Genomic DNA, 21343 nt, shown 5'->3' on the forward strand with positions numbered 1-21343 from the left:
ATCTGGGCAGTGCTTAGAATAATACCTGCTAGAGAACAGGCGACTGAGAGATACTATTCAAACCTCTGACAGGCTCTGTACCTATGTGTCTGTGTGTCTGTATGTCCACATCTGTCCTCCCACCAGACTTTTAGTCCCTCAAATACAGGGACACAGGCTGCTTCTCTTCATTATCCCCTACAGCCTCAATAATTGTGTGCTGAATTGGTCAAACTGAATTCAGCGGACCCTGTTCCTATGTTTCCTGCCTTCCTCAATGCCTACCGTCCTCTCTCCCTGGGCTGCACCACCCCACATTCTGTGGACCACCTGCCATATTTGTCCAGCATGAAGCCCATCAGGAAGTCTTTTTGTCTTTTGAAGAATCTTGGGTCCCATCATACAGGTCAGCCCAGTTGCATCCACATTTCAATTATGAACAGTTTTTAAAGAGTTCTTGCTCCAGACACAAGGATGCTTGTTTTAAAGTGCCATTGTGAGGTGTTGGTTAAGAGCGTGCACTTTGGCAGCAGACGGAGTTGTAGGTTCAGATCCAGAGTCATCACCAGCTGAGTCCTGCTTGTGGTTCTGGTCAAGTTAACTAATTTCCATGCCTGTGTTTCCCAGTGGGAGGAGTAGAGTGGGCTGGATGAGAGCACCGGGGGTCAGCAAAAGACACAGCTTGGAGATAAACTGTGTGCCCTTGGGCATGTTGCTTAACCTCTCTGTTCCTTGGGGTCCGCATTTGTAAAAGGATAGTAATACAACATACACTGCAGGGTTTTTGTCAGGTCAAATGAGATCATGTAAACTCAGTAGGTGCTCAGCATGAGCTCTGACTCATAGCCAGGACTCAGGAAAGATTAGTTTCGCTGTTCATGTTAGCAGTAGTGTGGTTGCTGTTGTTCTGGATGATGTTGTGGCTACTATCACTCCTAGCACAATTCCCACTGGACCCATTTTATTACCTCCAGCTCTGTATCAGATGCCTGCATCAGCCCAAAGAGAGCAGTCACTGCTGACAAACAGGCAGGGTCCCTCAAAGTATGGGACACTAGCAAATTCACCGCAGTCCATTTCTGGGAGACAAGGCTGTGTTATCCGGGAACATCAGGGGGTGTAAAAAAAAAAAAAAAAAAAAAAAAGCAACCGAATGTCTCTGCACCATGCCTTTGAACATTGCTCTAATGGCATCCGTCAGCGCACACAGAAGAGTTAAGCCTTATCTTTTGTTTCCAAGAGGCAGCCACACACAGATGATCTGATCTCGTTAAGAAACAGGCATCCACTTGAACTCTGCTGTGATTGCATCTGAAACCCATCAGCTGGTGAAAAGGGAGCTTGGATCAGAAGGTCTGAGCAAAATATTGAAAGCGAGATTACGAAGAATGGTGTTTATTGAAGGGTCAGGGATATGAAAGCAGAATAGACCCAACAAATAGGGTGGCAACTGAAAGTAATTGATAAAGACTATGCAGAATTTAAGACTTAAGGAAAAGAAGAAAAGCTCCACGTACCTAGGTGAAGAAAACCACATGTAGTAATGTCAGAGTTTTCTGGGAGCTCAAAGGGAATATTAATTAAGATGCTGCGAGTCAATTCAGGTAAAATAAGGATGAATCCAAAGCCATATATATATGTGCAGCTATATACATATTCATGCCTCTGTATGTATGTGGGTGTGTGCAGCTATCTCTGGAATATAAGGAGAGGTAGGAGAACAATTCTAGCATTCTGATTTCTCCTGCTGAAAGGAATTGAAACTTTGCTATTAAGGTGATTTCCGCATCATTTTAGCATGACAGCACCAAGAAAATCCCCCAAATAATATAAAGACTGGTTTTTCAATTTCCAGGCCAATGGAAAGTGATTCAAGTTTGAGATGACTATGAAATCATTTCCCAACTATGTTTAATTTTGTGTAGAGTGGAAGAGGGGAAATACATGCCCACATTTATGTCTTCCCATGCATAAAGACAAGGTTTGGTTCCCAAGTAAACGTTATAATCTTTTCAGATACACGTTCCAGAAATTATGTCCCAGTGGGTCAGAATGGTCACCTTGGAAAGCAATATAATTCTTCTAGTGATTCTGCAATTGCTGGAAGTTCTTTTGAAAGGTCTATTTCTTCATTCTGTCCATAGATAATTGCAAGCCTTGAAAGAAGGAAAGCATTTTCTTTAATCAAATATGTTTATTGAACACCTACCATCAACGGGGCATTCTGCTAGGTATCAGGGATATGGATATCAGTAAGACATAGGTTAGGTCAAAGAAGGCAGATCTTATTATTTTATTGACTCAAAGCAACTTTACCATGCGTGCTCACCCATCTTATTGGTTAGACTTGGTGGTTTCCAGAACTCAGATACATCCTCAAAGAATCAGGTGCGATACTACTAAGGGCATTCAAAATGAATGATAATCTTTAGCAATGAGCAATTCCCAAATAGAAGTTGTGTAAGACGTTTGGGCAATCATGGAATAATTGTTTAGCTTCCCCTCCTTTTTTGGAGAGGACTCACTTAAATGGCAACATTTAATATTTTTTTTAATCATTCACTGTATATTTTCATATGTACATTCAATAGAGTGTGTGTGTATAATATATTATATATTATACATATATATTCTTTGCACATGCACACACAGTATATTTTCTGCATATACTTTAAATCTCAAAACATTTTCTATCAGGGCACTCTAGGGGGTGTCCCCGAGTAGCTTGCTCACAGCCCCAAGAACTGATGAGATGCTCATTAATTTGTTGTCATTTTCTCCCATTTTCCAGAATCCTAGGGAATCGGGTGGCTGAACTGGAGAAAAAATTAAGAACTCTGGAAGTTTCTGGTTTGTGGAGTCTTCCAGGTAAGCAGAACTTCATGAAAGTTATTTTCCTTTTTTAAAAAAGGCAGCCCTCACCTATTTTGCAAAGATTCTACTTTCTAAATATCCTTTTATTTGAAGATCATTGTTGAAAAATCTACAAGTGCTTTAAACATAGAAGCCATCAATTTTGAGGAAATCAGAAAAACTCCTATAAATATGCACGTTCCCATCTGTGGAACTATGAAGTTTTGCTAGCCTAAGCTCAGAAATTGTCATTTTGTGTGTCTGTGTATGCTTTATTCTTCACCTTTGTGAATATAGTAAATTGTTTCATTGTTTTTTACCCCTAGGTATCTTATAAAGTTTTGTTCATTTTAATTATCATCCTTAAAAATAAATATAAGAATGTACAAAGATTTGTTCAATTTACTCCTCAATCCTAAAAATGAATATAAGAACTGACAAAAATTTGTTCTATTTAATTATCATTCCTAAAAAACTGAATGATACCTAAAAATAAATATACTGACAAAAATTTGTTCTATTTAATTATCGTTCCCAAAAATGAATATAAAAATGAGTATAAGAACCTTCTTCTCCTCTCTCCCCCTGTCCCATTTTTTTTTTTTTAAGACTTTATTTATTTATTTGACAGAGAGAGAGACAGCGAGAGAGGGAACACAAGCAGGGGGAGTGGGAGAGGGAGAAGCAGGCTTCCCGCGGAGCAGGGAGCCTGTCGCAGGGCTCGATCCCAGGACCCTGGGATCATGACCCGAGCCGACGGCGGACGCTAAATGACTGAGCCACCCAGGCGCCCCTCCCTGTCCCATTTTATGCAGCTTGAAAATCAAAATTTCCTTTGGAGATTTTTTCCCCCCACGATTGTACACGGTGTGAGGAAAACTCTGATGTTTCACTTTAATTAGCTATATTTATCCTGTTTGTCTTGGTAAAATACCCCCTTTGTGAGACCCCCATCAGCTATTCCCCTTTTCTTCACACTCTCCAGAAACTTGTATTTATCATTTTCCACCCCCTCCTCTTTCCCTGGGAGCAACATTTACATATATTTTTAGTTACTTAACCTTTCTGCACAAACCAGCCTCCTCTACCCTTGAATCGTATCAGTTGCTGCCCTGTAATGTTCGAGAAATGAAAATTGCCACAGGGACATGGACAACAACACGTTTTCCTAATGTAATCTGAATAGCTGCCTTAGGTTGCCTACAAGTGCATTTCATAAATTGGAAGTTTTAGCAGAGATTCCTTGAACTTGATGTCAAAAGACCTAACAGAACTAATTAGTGGCAAGTGCCATTCTGGGGATTTGAATGATCCATTTTGCACAGGAACCTTTTGATGCAGTTAAAACCTTATCTTCTTTGAAGGTCTTTCTTTTATTGCATTGAATTTCAATGCAGTCAGGCAAATTTATCATTTATCTGTGCAGTCAGATTGCTATTTCTGTGCATAGACTAGAGTCTTGATGTTTGGTTTTTTTTTCCTCCAAATAACTTAGTGAAATTTCACGATGTTTTAGTTCTACAATTTACGTAAAAAAGATGGAAGTTGAATAAGGGACACTGAGAATTTTCTCTGGTGTTGTTTGGTCTGGGCTGGAATGGCTATTATGCATTAACAATTCTTTCTTTCCTCCTTATTGCTGCCTGAAGGCCTGAGCTACAATGTTTCAGTAGGATTCGGGAGTATGTTCTATTTAAAATATCTGTGTTTGTGGCTAATATCAGCAGTGCATTAATATCATCCCTGCATGTAAATAAATAGAAATGCATTCTCTATGTATCATTGCACTTTTCTGATTAGAACAGTCCTTTGAAATAGAGAATTCAATTAGTACTAAGCAAATATTAAATGGTAAAATGAGCTTTGAGGGACCCGGCTAGATGGAGCTTATGCCATGGCCATGTTTGTTCTAGTATCTGACCTCCACAAAGACACAGAGGGACTCCCCAGATCTGATAGGGTTGATGTAAAGGAAAGAGGATTGCTTTGCTGCAGTTGTGAAGGATGTCACAACGAGGCATCGCCATGGGATCATTTTTAAACCGTGGTGAGAAATAGTAAGGGAAGGGCCTCTTCAGCATCAGTTCAATCAGTCCCTTCTATCCGCTCATTGTTTTGTGGTCCCCATTTAACCCACCGAATAGTGGAGCAAGGGGCAGTATGTTCTCTTCCTGCTTCCTCCTTCCCTCCCTCCCCTTCCTCTACCTCCACGTCCTTCTCATCCTTTCTTCTTCTCCACCTCTTCCTCTTTCTCTTCCACTTTTTTCCTCTCCCTCTTCCTCTCCCCAGGTAGAAGCCATGTCAGTGTTTTGGCCCCCTAGAGGGGACTGAGTCCCAATAGTCAGAGAGTTGCTAGCTCTCTCTTATTTACTAGCATCTGAAAGGATCAGTGTCTTCTTCAGGAAATCAGTCCATCAGTGTGTTCATACCTTTTTGAGCATCAACTTTGTGAATTCAGTTCTCTATCAGGCATTCTAGTCGTGCCCCCTCCAAGAATCCGGAGTCCCATTAGGGAAGAAAGATGCGTACACATCTAGCAGTGAGGAAGAAAGCACAAGATGATATATAATTAAGTACCGAGTGATAAAGGTGTTGGGGTGTAAGTGACGAACGTGAAGAGTCATCAGATGTCAGACCTGGAAGGAGAGTTGAGAGCAAAGAATTTAAGGATGGCGAATATTTGGTGTATATTACAAAACACCCATTCCCATGCCAGTGGCAGACATTACTAATCAATCACATGGCTCTTGCATGCTGTCCTCACATAGGCCCTCAGAACAGGTATCCACACTGGCTTTCCAGGAAGCCCCCTCCTGGTTAGACTTGACATGTGAGAGAAAACATTCCCCCTTTCCTGATCTAGTCTAATCCCCTCATTTCGGATGGAAAAAACAAAGGTTTAGGAAATGAGAGGATACCGAAGGGACACAGAGGCTGGTATTAGAACTCAGGTGTTTCCACCCATGCTGGGGAACTGTAGTTCAGAGAAGAGAGGAATTGAGGGGAAGGGGCAGTGGTTCTATCAGCTGGGGACTGGAGAAGGATTCAGAAGCCAGAACAGTCTCCTCTGAGACTCCGAAGGGCAGTGGTGAGTTCTGCCTTACTCGAGACAGAACTGCTGTTGGACTTTGAGCATGCGATGAGTATTCTTTGAGTCTTTTCTCCCTCCCTCCTCACTCTCTCAGCCAACAAATATGTAGTTCTCCATGTTGTTCAACAGAGTTGGGGAAAATTTGTGATCTTGCTGGAAAGTAGGCAAGTCTGACAAATGCCACAGTCCACGTGGAGAAATCATCTGGATAGCAGAGCATATTCCAAACTGTTTCATCGGTTCCCAAGAGGTGGGAAGGCATGGGGCTCCTGCAAGAAAGTGGGGGGGGCACAAATGACCTGGTCCCCTGGGAGGGAATGACACCCCCCCCCCCACCAGCCTCAGTTCCCCAGCCCTTTGCTGGCCTCTGCAGGGAGAGTGGTGCCTGGGGGCTCTGAGGGGAGGTTTCCTGGATGTGCTCCTGCTCTAAAAAGAAATGTTGAAAGCCAGAAAAAAAACCTGGCAAGCGTAGAGTTGGGCTGAGTTTTTCATTTTAATTCTCTCTTCTCCACTTGAAGCATCAGCCTGGGGAAGAAAATGTGCATTTTGGAAGTACTTGGTGCATTTGGGAGAAGGGGAGGAGGCATGCCGTGTCCCAGGGAATCGGGAAGGTTTCCAGACACTCACATGCGTGGCAAGCAGAGGGGCCTGTGGGGCCTTCCACACCAGCTGCCACTTGACTCTTTGTGGGTCACCTCGCCCCACCCCTCTTCCTGCAGGCCAAGGTACCAGAATGAAACAATGAGACAGCCGATTATCAGATTAGAGCTCACATTCATCAGCGTAGATGGAATCCAGACTTAGAAACAACAGGACAGCCTTCCAAGGAGGTCTTAGAATCCTTCAACAAACACTTTGCAAGAATGACCAAATCTTGCCATTTTACCTTCAGGTTAGGGCATGATCTCTCCAGGTAGGAATTTCAGGAAGTGTTCAGCCTCTCTCCAACCTCCACCTTGATTGGCCATGGATGAGTCGTGGCTTTGGTTTCCTTCGCTAATGCTTGTTGCTCAGACTCTGGGAGAGGTTTCGCGGGGCTGGCTCCAGCGTTTTTGCAGAGCTACTATGGAACGGATGATGCTCTGTGGCTGGAGAAGACTAGGGACACCTTGCACCCTAAAGAATCCCTTGTGACAGGAGGGGCTGAGGGCTTCCCTCAGGCCACCTTAGTCCCTCGGTTGAGGCCAGCTCCCTGCTGTGCCCGTAATTGATTCCTCAGCCACCAGAGCACAGGGGACTTGGAGGGCTGGTTGGGACACAAAGGGGCAGAGTGTGCCTCTTCCTGCAAGAACAGCTGGTCTACCTGTAGAGAAAGATGGCTCAAGAAATGCAGTCTCTATTGACTTGAGGACAGTAGCTGTTGTCTTGATTGAGAGAAACAAAAGAAGTCCACGCTGAGGTGTCTGCTCTGGGTTCAGAGAAACCATTAATCCCTCGCAGTGTTTCCAGATTGTAGCTTTACAGTACAAAGGGAAACCCGATTGTGTTTCTTTCTTTCTGAGAGCCTCTTAACAATATCCCAACCTGTAGATCTACAGTTCTCTTTGGGACACTTCTCCAGACTGTGTCCCTGAAGATTTGGATTTTTTTTCCACGTGAGACAATGGCCGTGCTGGTGGAGAGCTTTTGGATCGGCTTCTATCAGATTTCTCTTCTTCTGGGATGACCCTCAGCTGAACCCAGAGTGCTGATTGCTGCTAACAACATATTCCATTTGCCGGAGGCAGCAGCAAGCACCTGTGCCCACCACGACATCAGCAGTCCCAAGAATCCATCACCTGTGTATTCAGATACTTACTGGCTCTTTATTAAGCACCTACCATATGCCAAACTCTCTCCTACAGTCTTGGAAATGAAGCTCCCTAACGGGAAGACAGTATTGGGAACAAACTGAGGGCTCAGAGGTACAGTCCCAAGGTTCACCTGGTTCTCTGAAGGCGGGAACATCTTTACTGAAATACCATTCTGTGTCCACTGAACCTGAAACCGAGTAAAATCACAGGGCTTCGGGGCCCCTAATTTGAGCCCCAGAGAGATTAGGGGCTTGGCTTTAGAGTAGGTCTTGCTCAAAGTTAGACGGCTAAGGCTGGAGCATAGGCTTGGCCCACAGCCCTGGGGTTTTCATTTTGGGCACTGCAATTCCCACCGAGGGAATCCCAAGGCCTCGTGGACAGAAGTTTGGGGTCAAATCCTGCCTGTTGTTCCCTCCTGACCACTGGGCAGCATTCCCTTTATGTCCACATGTTCTGTGCCTGTGTGTCTGTGGTCACGATGCTCACGTTTCAGAGCCACGCTTCCTGTTCCTGACTTGCCATGGGCTCCACAATAGAGTGGTAATGGTCTTCTTTCCCTCAACCTCTCCATCCACTGGGGGAGTTCATACAAATAGATACAAGGGTTTGGCTGGTAGGGGACTATATGTTCTAAGTGAAAGTTTGGCTGTGACAATTTGGGGGATCTGAGACTACCCTCCTTATGACAGAGTCATTACTCAGTCTAAGTGACCATATTGAATTAAGTCAAAGGTAGCATATGGCAGTGCTGTCTACACCGTAAGATAATAATTTCAGTATATGACATTTATTGAGCGCTAGTGAAATGCTTAAGGGCTTTACGTGAATCGGTTCATTTCATCACCACCGCCCAATGAGGTAGGTGCCGTTCTTCTTCCTCATTTTACAGATGAGGGCTCTGAGGCTGAGTGACTTGCCTGAGGTCAGCCAGCTAGCAAGGGATGGAGTCCAGAACACAAACCCTGTTGTGTGGCTCCAAAGCCGGCACTCCTCAGCCCTCTGCTGTGGTTATGCCTGTTCTCTTCTCACCCAGATTAAAGCCATTCGGTTTTGGGCCAACATACCAGGCTGCTCCTTCATGGTGGCATTTGTGGGCAGCCATGTCCTGAGCAGACTCACAGACTGGCCCTGGACCTCACTGCCTGGTCCTCACACTACAGAAAGGGCCATCTGGCCATTGCCCTTCCGCAGCGTTACCTATGATTAAAGAAAGTGCCTCATTCACCTAAACAGCCAGTCCATTGTCTGGGGCGAACATAACCACAACTCCGCTGGTGACATAACATGTCCATGTTCCCCTTTTCCATGACAGGGGGCAAGGACACCATACTGTTCAGTGACCCTGCTCTTCCCACCATACAGAGATCAAGATCCCCACTGCTGAAGTTCATCGAGCAGCCCACTGAGAACAAAGCAAATTCCGAGGACGGTAAGCACATGATTTCTTGATTTCTCTGTCTTCTCTGTCTCTCTGGCATCCAGTGGGGGAAAAATATTTCTCTGTCTCTGCCTGACCTGTGCCTGGCACGGAGGCAGGGCTCAGTGGACTTCAGCTCCTTCCTGTAGCTTCTGGGCCACTGTGGGGTCATCCCTTGCATTTCCTCTTGTTGCTCATATGGGTTTGTGTTGTTTGGGGCTTCCAGCAGAAGAGTGCAGGCCTCTGTGCTCAGCACAGTGACATAGAGGTTAAGAGAAAGGGCTCAGGAGTTGAACAGCTCAGGCTCATAGTCCACCCCCACATTGTGTTGGCTCTGAGATTTTGGACTAGTAACTTCTGCATGTCTCCTTACCTATAAACTGGCAAGATGGTGGTGCCAACTTTGGGGAGATCTCAACACATTGCTGGGCACAGCGGAAGTGGTCTGGGAGTTAGTTGAAAGGAGAATAAAAGCTTCTCCTCTACCAGGCACACTTTCTGGAGGCAGAGTGTTTTGAAGGCGATCACAGGCCCATTTAGGTGCCAGAGGAGCCCGCAAGTGTGAGAGGAATCTGTCTTCCCATGTGACAGTCTTGTTTCCCCAGCTAAACTATCCCTCACCTTTCTAAGTTTTGTTTGTCTTCTTTTTCTACCCCCCAGTGTGATTGCCAGCTTCCAGTATGGCCCCAAATGATCCCCACTTCCTGGTATTCATGCCCTTGTATATTCCTCTCCACATTGTATCAGGGTTCATCTGTGTGACTAATAGAATACAGCACAAGTGATAGTATGTGACTTCCTAGGCTAGGTCAGAAAAGATATATGGGATCTTCCTTGCTCTCTCTGTCTTGGGTCATTCTCTCTGGAGGAAGCCAGCTGCCATGTCTTGAGGATACCCAAGCAGTCCCACCTGCTGTTCGTGTGGTCTGGAACTGAGGCCTTCTAGTCACCAGCCATTTGGGTGTGCCATCTTGGAAGCAGATTCTCCAGCCCCGGTCAAGCCTTCAGATGATAGCTGCCCTAGTTAACATTTTGATGACAATTTCATGAGCGACCACTAGTGAGAACCACCCAGATAAACTTCTCCCAGGCTCCTGAGTCTCCAGCTGCTAAGTTTTGAGGTAACTTGCGGCCCAGCAGTGGGTAACTAATATGCCCAGCATGCAGGTGCCAAGGTTCTTTGCTTGATTTCTGTATTTTCTCTCCATCCTCCCTTGCTCTGAGTCATGCTTGCAGCCATCACCTCTGTGAAAATATTCTCGAAATATTTTTCCCCCACTGGGTGCCATCTGCAGAGCTACAGTCCCTTATTTCCCAAAGTGCAAACTTTACCACCTAAATATTTTGTGGACTTCTCAAGTATGACATCACCAATTCTCTATGCTTCTTCCCTTTTTTTTTTTTTTCACTTTCTCAGCTACCCAGCTACCTTGAGTCATCATCGACCACTGTCAACTTTCCTTCCCCATCCATATCGGCTCTGTGGCCACTCTTTCTTCAGAGTTTCTCACACCTCCATTCCTACCCCCTCTGGCTTTAGCTCAACCCTCTTTACTTCCTCGGCACGGCTTCGTGCCGTGTTTCCTGTCTTCTAGACTCTCCCTACTTCATTCCCATCTTCCCCCTGCTGCTGCAGGATAAAGCTTCTGGAGCACTACTTTCCAACATGTGTGTACCCTGCTCAGAAATCTCTAGTGGCTCCCAACTGTCTCCCACTTAAAATCGCAACCCTGCAACCTGGCCTACCCTCTTTCTAACCTGATGATTATCTGACGTAACAACTTTGCTTGTATCAAATTGTACTAACTAGTTAAATCTGTTGCTACCATTGTGTAACAAACCACCCCAAAACTTAGAACTAAAAGCAACGACTATGCATTATTTATCATGAGTCTTGGGATCTGACGAGCAGTTCTGCTGATCTGAGCTGGCCTCAGCAAGGCTCACTCATGCATCTGTACAGCTATGTTTTGACGCTTGTCTCAATCCCTCACAGTAAGTAATGGTAAGAATAGGACAGATCTGGGATTTCAATAGAGGGGATCCCCAAGCATATGCAGGGAGAATTCTTAGAGGGAGCGCCTGACTCAGGTGGGTTTCACACTGGCCAAAGGCAAGCCTGGGTCTTTCCAGCCAGCAGCATGTGGCTCTTTGCAAGCCTGGCCTGTAACACACCATGGCCCACCACGCAGTCTGGAACATGCCTTGGCCAGTGGGCATCCCGTGCCAGCATCCAGTGTCCACGTGGAGACCCAAGGCCTCTGTCTGCTCTGAGCTTGTTTAGCCCCTGGGTGGGCCCAGGGCCCCCTGAGCTGAAACGGAACATGAGCCTGGCTTGATTTTCACAAGGGTAGCATAAGTAATGGCCTGATTCGAAATGATAGCTTCCAGAGTTCCATCATTAGCTCTCATTGTTCCAACTCTGTCCTTCGCCAGTGCGGGTGGGAACAAGGAAGCATTTATGTAGTGGCTGGCAGCGGCTGGGATGGTCTCATCACCGCCGCATCTCTGATTAATTCCAACTGAAAGAAGCTCACGCTTGGGAGGACAAAGCCCGTCAGAGATCAGTTAACAAAAGAAGACGACTGTCCCCTTTGGGCCAGTGTGGGAGAGTGACACATTTTTAGGGGACGAACACTCTTTCTACAAAGAGCTACTTTTTCTTCATCTTTTCGAGAAAATATTTCTTCTTTCTGTACTATTTGTGTCATAATGCGTTTGTATCAGTTGATTGCCTCATCATTATTGATATGTGTTTTGTTATTAATACACATTAATGGTACTAATTCTGTTTTGTAAAGCAGCACAGAATAATTACTATTATTTTCAATAATATTTTCCCATGCTGAGCTCAAAAATCCTTCTTTTATGGAAATGGCAATGCTCTGTGTCTGTTCTCAAAGGAAAAGGAAAACTCTCGCAGCTGAAGAGTTAACATTCCAGAATCGCAGAGGTAAAGGAAGAGTTTTGTTCCCCCAGCAAGTAGCAGATGCCCTAGGTCTACAGATCAACAGTTGTGACGTTTTCAATAACTTTTCTTTGTCTCCTGATAAGCACTGGAGTATACTTTTTAGATATCTTTTGGATAACAAAAGGGAGGAGAGGACTGATAAATCTTGCTGTTGACCCATAATCTAATCCCAGGTGGAGCCTGGTCCCTATATCTTTATGGTCCCGAGGCTCTGAAAATCCAGACTTTCTCAGAAAAAAAATACATCCCTGGTAGGACCAAACAATAGAACTACAGCCTTGCCCATCCCCCGCTTGCTGCTGTGTTTTGACCTCTAAAGATGGCAGCAGTGTTCTCCCCTCCCCCTGTGCCCCCAAAAAGGTTGCAAAGTTCTCCCTGGTAATCTCAGAGGTTTGCCATTTTAAAAAAGATTCACGCGTTTGGACATGAGCAGAATGTCATCTGAGGAAATGGCACAAGGCAAAGTACCAGCGACCAAAAGGCCCCAGTGTAATTTAGACCACCCTCACTTAGATGTAAATTAAGGTAGAGAAGATTAACCTGACCCACAGTAAAAACACCACAAATGGTTTAGGGGTTAGGTTGTTACAGGTAAGGTTAATTAATTTTTCAGGGGCACCAGAATATACTCTGAAGTGTCCTGGAAGAAGTAATTTCATAAGAGTAATTTCCAGAAGGAGTTTATTCATCTCACGTTGGTGAAAAATTTAACTGCAGAAAAGACCATAATTTACTCCTTTTAAATAAAGCTTCTTGCCCTGTGCTGGAAACTTGCTCAACTTGTACAACTACAATAAATTTGTTAGTATGAAAATGTTATTGCTGCCCTGAGCTACCTCAGATATAGCTAAATGTTTGTGTGAGTTAGAAGTCTTTTTTTCCGGAAGTGCCCTTTTAAGAACTTTTAGGGTAGCAACCTGAATACAACTTAGAACGAATACCATAAATTCAAGGATTGCTTTCGTTTTTTGATGCATGGCATTTACATATATGTACTAATATACTCATTTGTTCATGTATTCATATGTATGTCCATAGATCCGAGCATCTGATAAGCTATTTATTGAGTCCCCACTGTAGAACATGGGCAAGGTTTATCGGGTAAGATTTTATACTTCAGGTGACTTTTTATAAGCTACCTATACATAAGTAACAACTTAAGGGTAAAGAAGTAAAAAGTACAAAGTTCCCTTGGGGGTCTAGACACAGCCTTGTGGAGATTAGGGCACTGTGGAGATTACTTTTTGTCCGGATTTCATCAAACAGGCTTTGTAGTGGAGATGGAGGTCAAGCTGACTGTCGAAGTCGGCTGTCTGGATACATAGAGGAAGCATGGCCATGGCAGAATCATCCACCTAAGCAGAAGCTCAGAGGGCAGGACTCGGATGCCATGAAGGGTTAGGTGTGGCTGGGGTGTGGCATATGAGGGCAAGAGTTGGGATGTCAGGTGGAAAGGCAGATGGAGGTTGAGTCGTCGATCGCCTTGAATGTCAGGCCAAGAGCTTAGGTTATGTCCCTGAGACAGTAGCAGCCTTAGAAGGGTTGATAGCTGGGGAAAGGCATAGTCAGATTTGTGTTAAAGCTCTCAGTGCTTTCTACACTGTCATGTGCGCCCAAATCGCCTGGAACCTTGTTAAAACACAGGCTCTGAACCAGTAGGTGTGGGGCAAGACCTGAGATCCTACACATCCAACAAGCTCCCAGGCGATGGTGCCACCGCTGTCCACGGACCCCACCTTGAGTAGCAAAACTCGAGGCAAGGTCCCTCTCCAAGCCATCTGGATTAGAGCAGGGAGAGACTAGGAGCAAAGAAACCTGTTGGGTATGAACGTTACATTATCCAGGCCTAACCGATCTGAATAGTTATTTTCTCAAAAATCAAGGCTTGCATCATTCCCTCATTTACATATTCATGAATTGCACTGCAAGGACAAGTCATGGCCTCATTTTCAGGTACAGTACTTACCGAGGTCTGTGAGTTCTTAGGACAGTAATACATAGCTGTCCGTAACTATATACAGGCTTTAGAAAGTATAAAGTAGATTTGGTCGAACTTCTGCCCCTGGGACTTTGTGAACATCAGAAAGGCTAAAGAGAAAGAAAATGGCTTTTTTTGAATGAGGGAAGCAGATTTGAACCAGAAGAACCAGAGTTATGGGGCCTGGGGTGTGGGGACAGTGGTCCAGGTTGAGTTGCTGCCACCCCCCCCACCCTGCCCCATGATTCCAGTGTGCCAAGCATCACATCCACCTCTTCTGTCTACCACCATCTCTTCCTGCATCCCCTTCATCTCAGTCTCATTTCAGACTTCCGGTGCATCCAAGCTCACTAATATTTCATTGCTTCTGGAGTATCTCAGAGTTTTTACCGGGGTTCAGCCCTTGTAAATAATCGGGTTAATAAAGCCTCAAAATCACATGCAGTTATTTAATTAAATAAATAGATGTTCAAAACATACATTTAACATACTTTTCTCTTTCTTCAAGATGTTACTTATGTGAGAGAGAGACAAGAAGCAGGGGGAAGAGCAGAGGGAGAGGGAGAAGCAGGCACTGCACTGGGCAAGGAGCCAGATGTGGGGCTCGATCCCAGGACTCCAGCATCATGACCTGAGCTGAAGGCAGATGTTTAGCCAACTGAGCCACCCAGGCGCCCCCACATACTATTCTTATTAAGAAATACCTTTATGCACCATCTCACAGTTAAAATGGAACCCACAGAGAGTAATATTGTTACATGTTGCAGAAATTCTAGGCTGCATTTTAACTCAAACTTTTTAGATCTTATCGACTTTTTAGGCTACATGTAGTTAGATGTATGCACTTTTGAATATTCAGTCTTTCTAAATGATATAAATAATCCTCAAAAATTCATATAAATCCTTTTAATAGTCCCCACGTAGCTATCGCCTGCCAGGGGGTGGGTTTATGAACTATCAGGAGTGGTTTGCACTTGTTTTCTGAATGCTTACCTGTTCATTGGCTGAGGTGATGTTAAGTCAAATGCAGCTGAAATTTTGGGAAATGCACCTAGTGATTTATACAGGGAAGCCTTAGAAATCAAGCCGTGACTGCAGAGGGTCTGCCCTGGGAAAGGAGAGGAAGAGACAGATGCAAGACACTATGAGTGTTTTAGTCAGCTGAGGCTTCTATAACAAAACACTATCAGGGAAGTGTCTTGAACAACAAATACTTATTTCCCACAGTTCTAGAAGCTGGGAAGTCCAAGATCAAGGTGCTGGCATGTTCGGTGTCTGGTGAGGATCCTCTCTTCCTGACTTGCAGACATCCACTTTCTTGCTGTGTCCTCAGTGGCAGAGAGAGAGACAGACAGACAGACAGAGAGGGAGAGGGAGAGAGGGAGAGAGGGAGGGAGCGAACAAGAACTCTGGTGTCTCTTTCTCTTCTTAAAGGGCACTAATCCCATCATGAGGCCTTCACCCTCATGAGCACATTTAAGCTGAATCAACTCCCGAAGGCCCCGCCTCCTAATACCATCATATTGAGGATTAGGGCTTCAAATATGAATTTGGGTGGGGGAGAGGATACATTCGGTTCATAGCACTGAAGCACATAAGTAGTACTTGGCGGTTGATGGGTATAGAAAAAGGAGGCACACTGATGTGGGTGGCTTCGGGGGTGAAGCCCCGTATTACCATGAACCGGTCCTGATATGGCAGGCACAAGGACATCTACTGGGGCAGGTTTGGGGGCGAGGGGAATTCCAGATCATCCAGGTGGGGGAATCCAGTTGGCAGCTAGAAACCTGGGTGTGTATCTCTGACAGAAAGGGGTCAGGGCCATGCATGTAGATTTGGGAGCTGCACTCATGGTCAGGAATTAAGGTCATGAGCTGGCCAGTGAGTGAGAGTGAATGAAAACAAGGGAAACACATGGCACATAGACGGGGGGTTGGGAATCAAAGGGGCCAGAAGGAGATTTGGGATGGACAAAAGAAACTAGGAGGCCTGCAGAGTAGGCTGAATAGTGGCCCCCAAAGATTTCAGATCCTAATTCCTGGAACCTGTAAATGTTACCTTCAGTGGGCAAAAGACTTACAGGTGTGATTGATTTACCCACTTTTGAGATGGAGAGATTGTTCTGGATTATCCAGGTGGGTCCTCAGTAGAAGCACGTGTCTCTTTGTAAGAGGGAGGCAGAAGGAGATTTGCCATGCACAGAAAAGAGAAGGCAGTGTGACCACCGAGGCAGACAGTGGGGGATGCTGCTGCAAGCCAAGGAGTGCCGGCAGCCGCCAGAAGCTGCAAGAGGCAGAGAACAGATCTTCCCCTAGAGTCTCCAAGGCAGTGTGGCTTTGGTTCTGGCCCAGTGAAAGCCATTTTGGATTTCTGACCTCCAGAGCTATAAGAGAAAAAAAATGTGTGTTCTTTTAACCTACTGAATTTGTGGTAATTTGTTACAGCAGCTATGGGAAACTAATACAGTATGCTCACCGAACAAGATTGGAGGAGAAACAGAAGAACACAGTGTTTTGGAAACCAAAGGGAGAAACAGCTTGAGGGGAGGATGTGGCATCAGAAACATGCTACAGAGGAGGGGCGTCCGGGTGGCTCAGTTGGTTAGGCGTCTGCCTTTGGCTCAGGTCATGATCCCAGGGTCCTGGGATCGAGCCCCGCATCGGGCTCCCTGCTCTGTGAGGAGCCTGCTTCTCCCTCTCCCTCTGCCTGCCACTCCCCCTGCTTGTGCTCTCTCTCTCTGTGTGTGTGTGTCAAATAAATAAAATCTTCAAAAAAAAAAAAAAAAGAAAGAAAGAAACATGCTACAGAGGAGGCAGGAGGGGACTGAGAAAGGGGCGTTGGATGTGGTGACAAGAGCTTGCTCACTGGTAGGGAGGATACAAGGCAGACGGAAGGATCTGAGTTGTGAATCAGCACTGGGAACTGGAAGCAGTGGATATAGGCTCTTAGGTCTACAATTTAGTGCAGAAAAGGAAAGACGAGATGGTAATTGGTGACAAAATCTTGGAAGTTGCATATCTTACCTTTTTAAACTAGTAATACAAGCAGGTGTTTAAAATGTAAATGACACAGAGGGGGCACCTGTGTGGCTCAGTAGTTACACGTCCAACACTTGATCTCAGCTCAGGTCTTGATCTCAGGGTCTTGAGTTCAAGCCCCAAGTTGGGCTCCATGCTTGGCATGGAGCCTACTTAAAAAATAAATAAATAAAAAGAGAAGAAAATGTAAATGACACAGAAAGGTATAAAGTTAAATTTAAAGCCTTCCTCCATCCTTGTTTTCTGCCCTGACCCTCAGCTTGCTCCCTAGAGGAAAATTACAAGTTTTAGTGTATGCCACAAAAAAATATATACAGCAAGTACATACAGAATCCCCTGTTGATGAGCACTCAGGTTCTCTCCAGTTTTCTGCTATAAAAAACAATGTCATGGGGCACCTAGGTGGCTTAGTCAGTTAAGCATCTGACTCTTGGTTTTGGCTCCGGTCATGATCTCATGGGTCGTGAGACTGAGCCCCATGTGGAGCTCCTCCTTCAGTGGGGAGTCTGCTTGAAGATTCTCTCCCTCCGCACCTCCTTCCACTCACGCAGTCTCTCTCTCCCTCTCTCTCAAATAAATAAATAATCTTTTTTAAAAAAGCAATGTCATAGTTGAGCATCTAGGTGCATACGTCTTGAAATATTTGGACTAATATCCATAGATAGATTCCTAATCCTGAAAATACTGAGTCAAAGGGTAAATGTATTTAGGATTGTGATAGATATTGCCTAAATGCCCTGTCAAAGAGTTTTGCTCATTTTTATTCTCTTTAGTAATGTATGATTATACCTGTTTCCCCACATCCTCAGCCAACCTGAGCTTTATCAAACCTTTTCATATTTGCCAGTCTGGTAGATGAAAAAATGCATCTCTGTGCAATTTCGATATCTTTAGTTAGAGTGATGTCATCGTTTCTCATGTTTGCCATCCATTTGTATTTCCTTGTGAATTGCCTGTTTTCATTCCAGACTTAAATATTTGTTGACTGCTGTGACACCTTCAAATGAACCCACTCTACAGACTGTAACATGGATCAATCTTATACACACAAAACAGTACAGACACAAGCCAGCATATACAATACGACTCTGGTATATGAACACCAAAGACCAGGCAAAACTCATCTTTGGTGTCTGAAGTAGGCTAGTGGTCACTCTTGGCAGAAAGGTGACTAGGAAGGGGCCCAGGGGAGCAGATAGACTGGGAAGTGTCTATAGGGGGTTGGTTATTTTGCTTCTCATCCTGGCTGCTGGTTCCATGGGTGTGTCCACGGTGTGAAATTCAGTGAGCTGTAGACGTAACGGTCAGCGCACTTTTATGTACATTATGCTCCCATCAAAAGGAAAAAGGAGAGTGAGGAACTTTTTATAAACATTCTTGAATGCTTAGAATGTGCCAAGCACTGTGAACAAGTCAGGCGAGGCCCCCGCTTGCATTCTAGAATAAGATCAATGTGTAAAATGCTGAGCACCGAGCCCAGCCCAGAAAAGCACCTAAAAAGCATTAGCTGCTATGATTCAGCTTTAGAGAGGGAGAATCCACAGGTGCCTGCAGAGACCGAAAGATAGCATAGAATGGATAGAGGGACACACAGACATGAGAGAACCACAGGAAATGAGGCTGCGGGCTGAAACAGGAGCAGATCGGGTAGGACCCTGTGAGAGACCCAAGTGAAAGGAATTAAAATACATCCTACAAGCAGCTAGGCTCTGACAAAAAGTCCAAAGCAGGAAAATGCATGGTCGGAACAGGTCAGCTTCTTCAAATCGTCCTGAGTGCTCCCTCCACTTCCCCAAGTCCCAGCTGTCAGCCTGAAGCAATCCGCATGTGTCTGATGCCAGCCTGATGGCAGTGGGACTCTACTCTGGTCTCACTGGGGGTACCAGGAAGTGTCCCCCAGACCCCTGGCCCCGTGAGGTGCTTCCATGCATGTCACCACTGTTTGGCTTGCGGGCTAAGAACATCTTGACTTCTGGGAACCTCAGAGTCTGGCTTTGAATGCACAGGACTGGATGCTGGGAGGTTGCTCCCCAAGCGTGTCTCTGTCCTGCAGGGCCACCGGTGCTTAGGTCTGGAAGGGACATCAGAGAGTCCTGCCCCTTGTTTTGTGTCTGAGGAAAGGAGGCCAGACAGGTTCTCCTGATCACAAAGTAATGAATCAGTAGGAAAATGAGGCTAGACGCCCGTTCCCAGGACCCCGTTCTCTCCCATCCCCCTCCAGTCGAACTCGAAAATGATGTTTAGAGAAGAGGTTTGGGCAGACCAATTTAGTTAGGAGGGGTGGGGAGCTGAGGAAACATCAGCAGTGTGCATCGAAGAATGAGGTGCTGCTGGAGAATGAGTGGGAGGGTGCGGGACACTAAATCCCTCCCACGCTGTTCTTCTCTTTCCCACCTGGAAGGCCACCAGCACCCCTTTTCATGACTGAAGGCCCCAGGTCTTTCCTGAGCCGCAGAGTCTACAGAACCTTCGTCTTCAATTTAGATGCTTGACGGGCACGAGGAAGCACAGAGCGGGAAGCAGGAGACAACCAGGCGCCTGGAAGGGATGGGTGATGACCTTGGCCGCAGGCTCCCTTTCCCTCCGTGAATGACACGGCAGCCACCAGGGTGGCTGCTTTCTTTGTTGACGTGGGTCCCGTGATCCCCTGCAGTGGCACTTTCCGCCTCCGAGCCCTGGTGACATGGGCCTGAGGTTGGGAAGAGAGAGGGAGCGAGGGCTGACCTCCCGCCAGAGGCCTAATGCTGTCCCGGGTCTGTTTCAGGGGAGGTCCAGAAGCCAGAACGAGGTGGAAGCCGGGCGGCCACCGAGGCGTTGACAGGCCCGGAGGATGCTAGAGGGCCCGCCGTCCGCTCCGTGGCAAATCAGAACCACGGGAACCAGTGCAAACCCTCACCGCGGGTAGCGTCTGAGGAGGAAGGAATGGACAGGCTTGGAGGGGAAAGAATGAGACTGACAGAGGCTGAACCAGAACAGGTCCAAAGAGCGAGTCCTGGGGAGGCTCGGAGGCATGAGAGGGGGACAGCTCCGCCGGGCCTGGCCTCCAAGGGGGAGGCCCCCAAATCTTGCCCGGGCTCCTTTGAGTCCAGCCAGTTGGCAGCCGAAGCCTCCACCCTGGAGGACGGCAAGGAGACCCCAGAGGGTGGCGGCACGGGGAGCGCCGTGAAAACCTGAAGGGGAAAGGGATCCGCACGGTGACATGTCTAAGGCGCAGGGGACGGTAACGACTTAAGCATCAGAACAGCACTGGGAAGCTCCTTTCTCCTAACATACTTCCAGATCTGCAAGTGAGAAGAGACCCAGGTCCTGTGGCAAACTGTGAATATTCTGATGATGCCAGCACAGTTTGATTTATTAAATGCGGGTCCTCAAGCTTCCCCGTGTCATCTCTTTCTGCCGGAGACACGCTACTGCGAACACGGCCGGGCACAGAATCGTGTCTGCCATATGGCTGGTTTTCGGCATCCGTCTTTCTGTCAGCATTGGTTTTATTAGAGATAAGATGTTTTTCTATTAGCATTTAATGTTGTTGATCAAAATTATGGGAACAGCTTGAAACGGATGGGGTTTTTAATCAGGTCCCCGTCTTTGTAATGGCTAGGTGGCTGGAGAGAAAGGTGTAATTGAGCATAATGGGTCCAGAGGGCTCGTGGCGCCGCTCCATCGTGTCAGGGCCCGGGAGGACCTCCCAGCGTGGGTGTTCTTGGCACCCTGCCCGCGGCACTGTCTGTCATGCCACCGACTGGCAGGTGGAGAGGGGCTTAAGCGGGCTCAGAAGGTGGGGTTTCTGGTTTGAAATCCGCAGCCCCTGTGGAGACCCGTTTGCTGACTGCTAGAGCTGAGCTTTCCAGCCTGTAATTCTGAAGGATTAATTGACCCGGAGTGATGGGAGGGAGAGGAGGGGGGAAGGGGACTCCAGCAGTATTTTGATTTTTCGTTTCTGAGATAAGAGCCAGAGCCTGGGAATGCTGGTTTTCTGCCTTCCACTCGTGCTGCCTGTAGGGTGTTCATGGCCATGGAGGGGTGGGGGTGGGGCTGGGGACAAGATAAGCAGTTGGGGCAGGAAACTGCTTAGGGCCCATCCAGTTTCCCTTGCCAGGGAAACCTTGAACCCTTCACTCCTCCTGCGGGCCATTAAGGCTGCTTCGCCTGTGCTGCCGGGTACCGGGATCTTAGAGACGAGACGCAGAGCGTGTGGCCTGATAGTGGAAAGAGAGAGCAAA

At 46.3% G+C, this 21343-nt stretch overlaps 1 protein-coding gene across 1 annotated transcript in view; it reads left to right on the forward strand.

Annotated features, from left to right (window-relative positions):
• The window catches only part of CCDC149 (coiled-coil domain containing 149), a 99562-nt gene extending 78506 nt beyond the window's left edge, over positions 1 to 21056 (forward strand). The window contains exons 10-12 of the mRNA XM_088020869.1: positions 2771 to 2847; positions 9029 to 9145; positions 19885 to 21056. Of these exons, the coding sequence (XP_087876995.1) occupies positions 2771 to 2847; positions 9029 to 9145; positions 19885 to 20294 (604 nt within the window). The 3' untranslated portion in view covers positions 20295 to 21056. The remainder of the gene's footprint in view (positions 1 to 2770; positions 2848 to 9028; positions 9146 to 19884) is intronic.
• The last annotated feature ends 287 nt before the right edge of the window (positions 21057 to 21343 follow it).

This window comes from Eumetopias jubatus, unplaced genomic scaffold, assembly GCF_037043125.1.
Source record: "Eumetopias jubatus isolate StellerSeaLion01/CBP00866 unplaced genomic scaffold, mEumJub1_p1.0 scaffold_2, whole genome shotgun sequence".
Taxonomy (NCBI): Eukaryota; Metazoa; Chordata; class Mammalia; order Carnivora; family Otariidae; genus Eumetopias; species Eumetopias jubatus.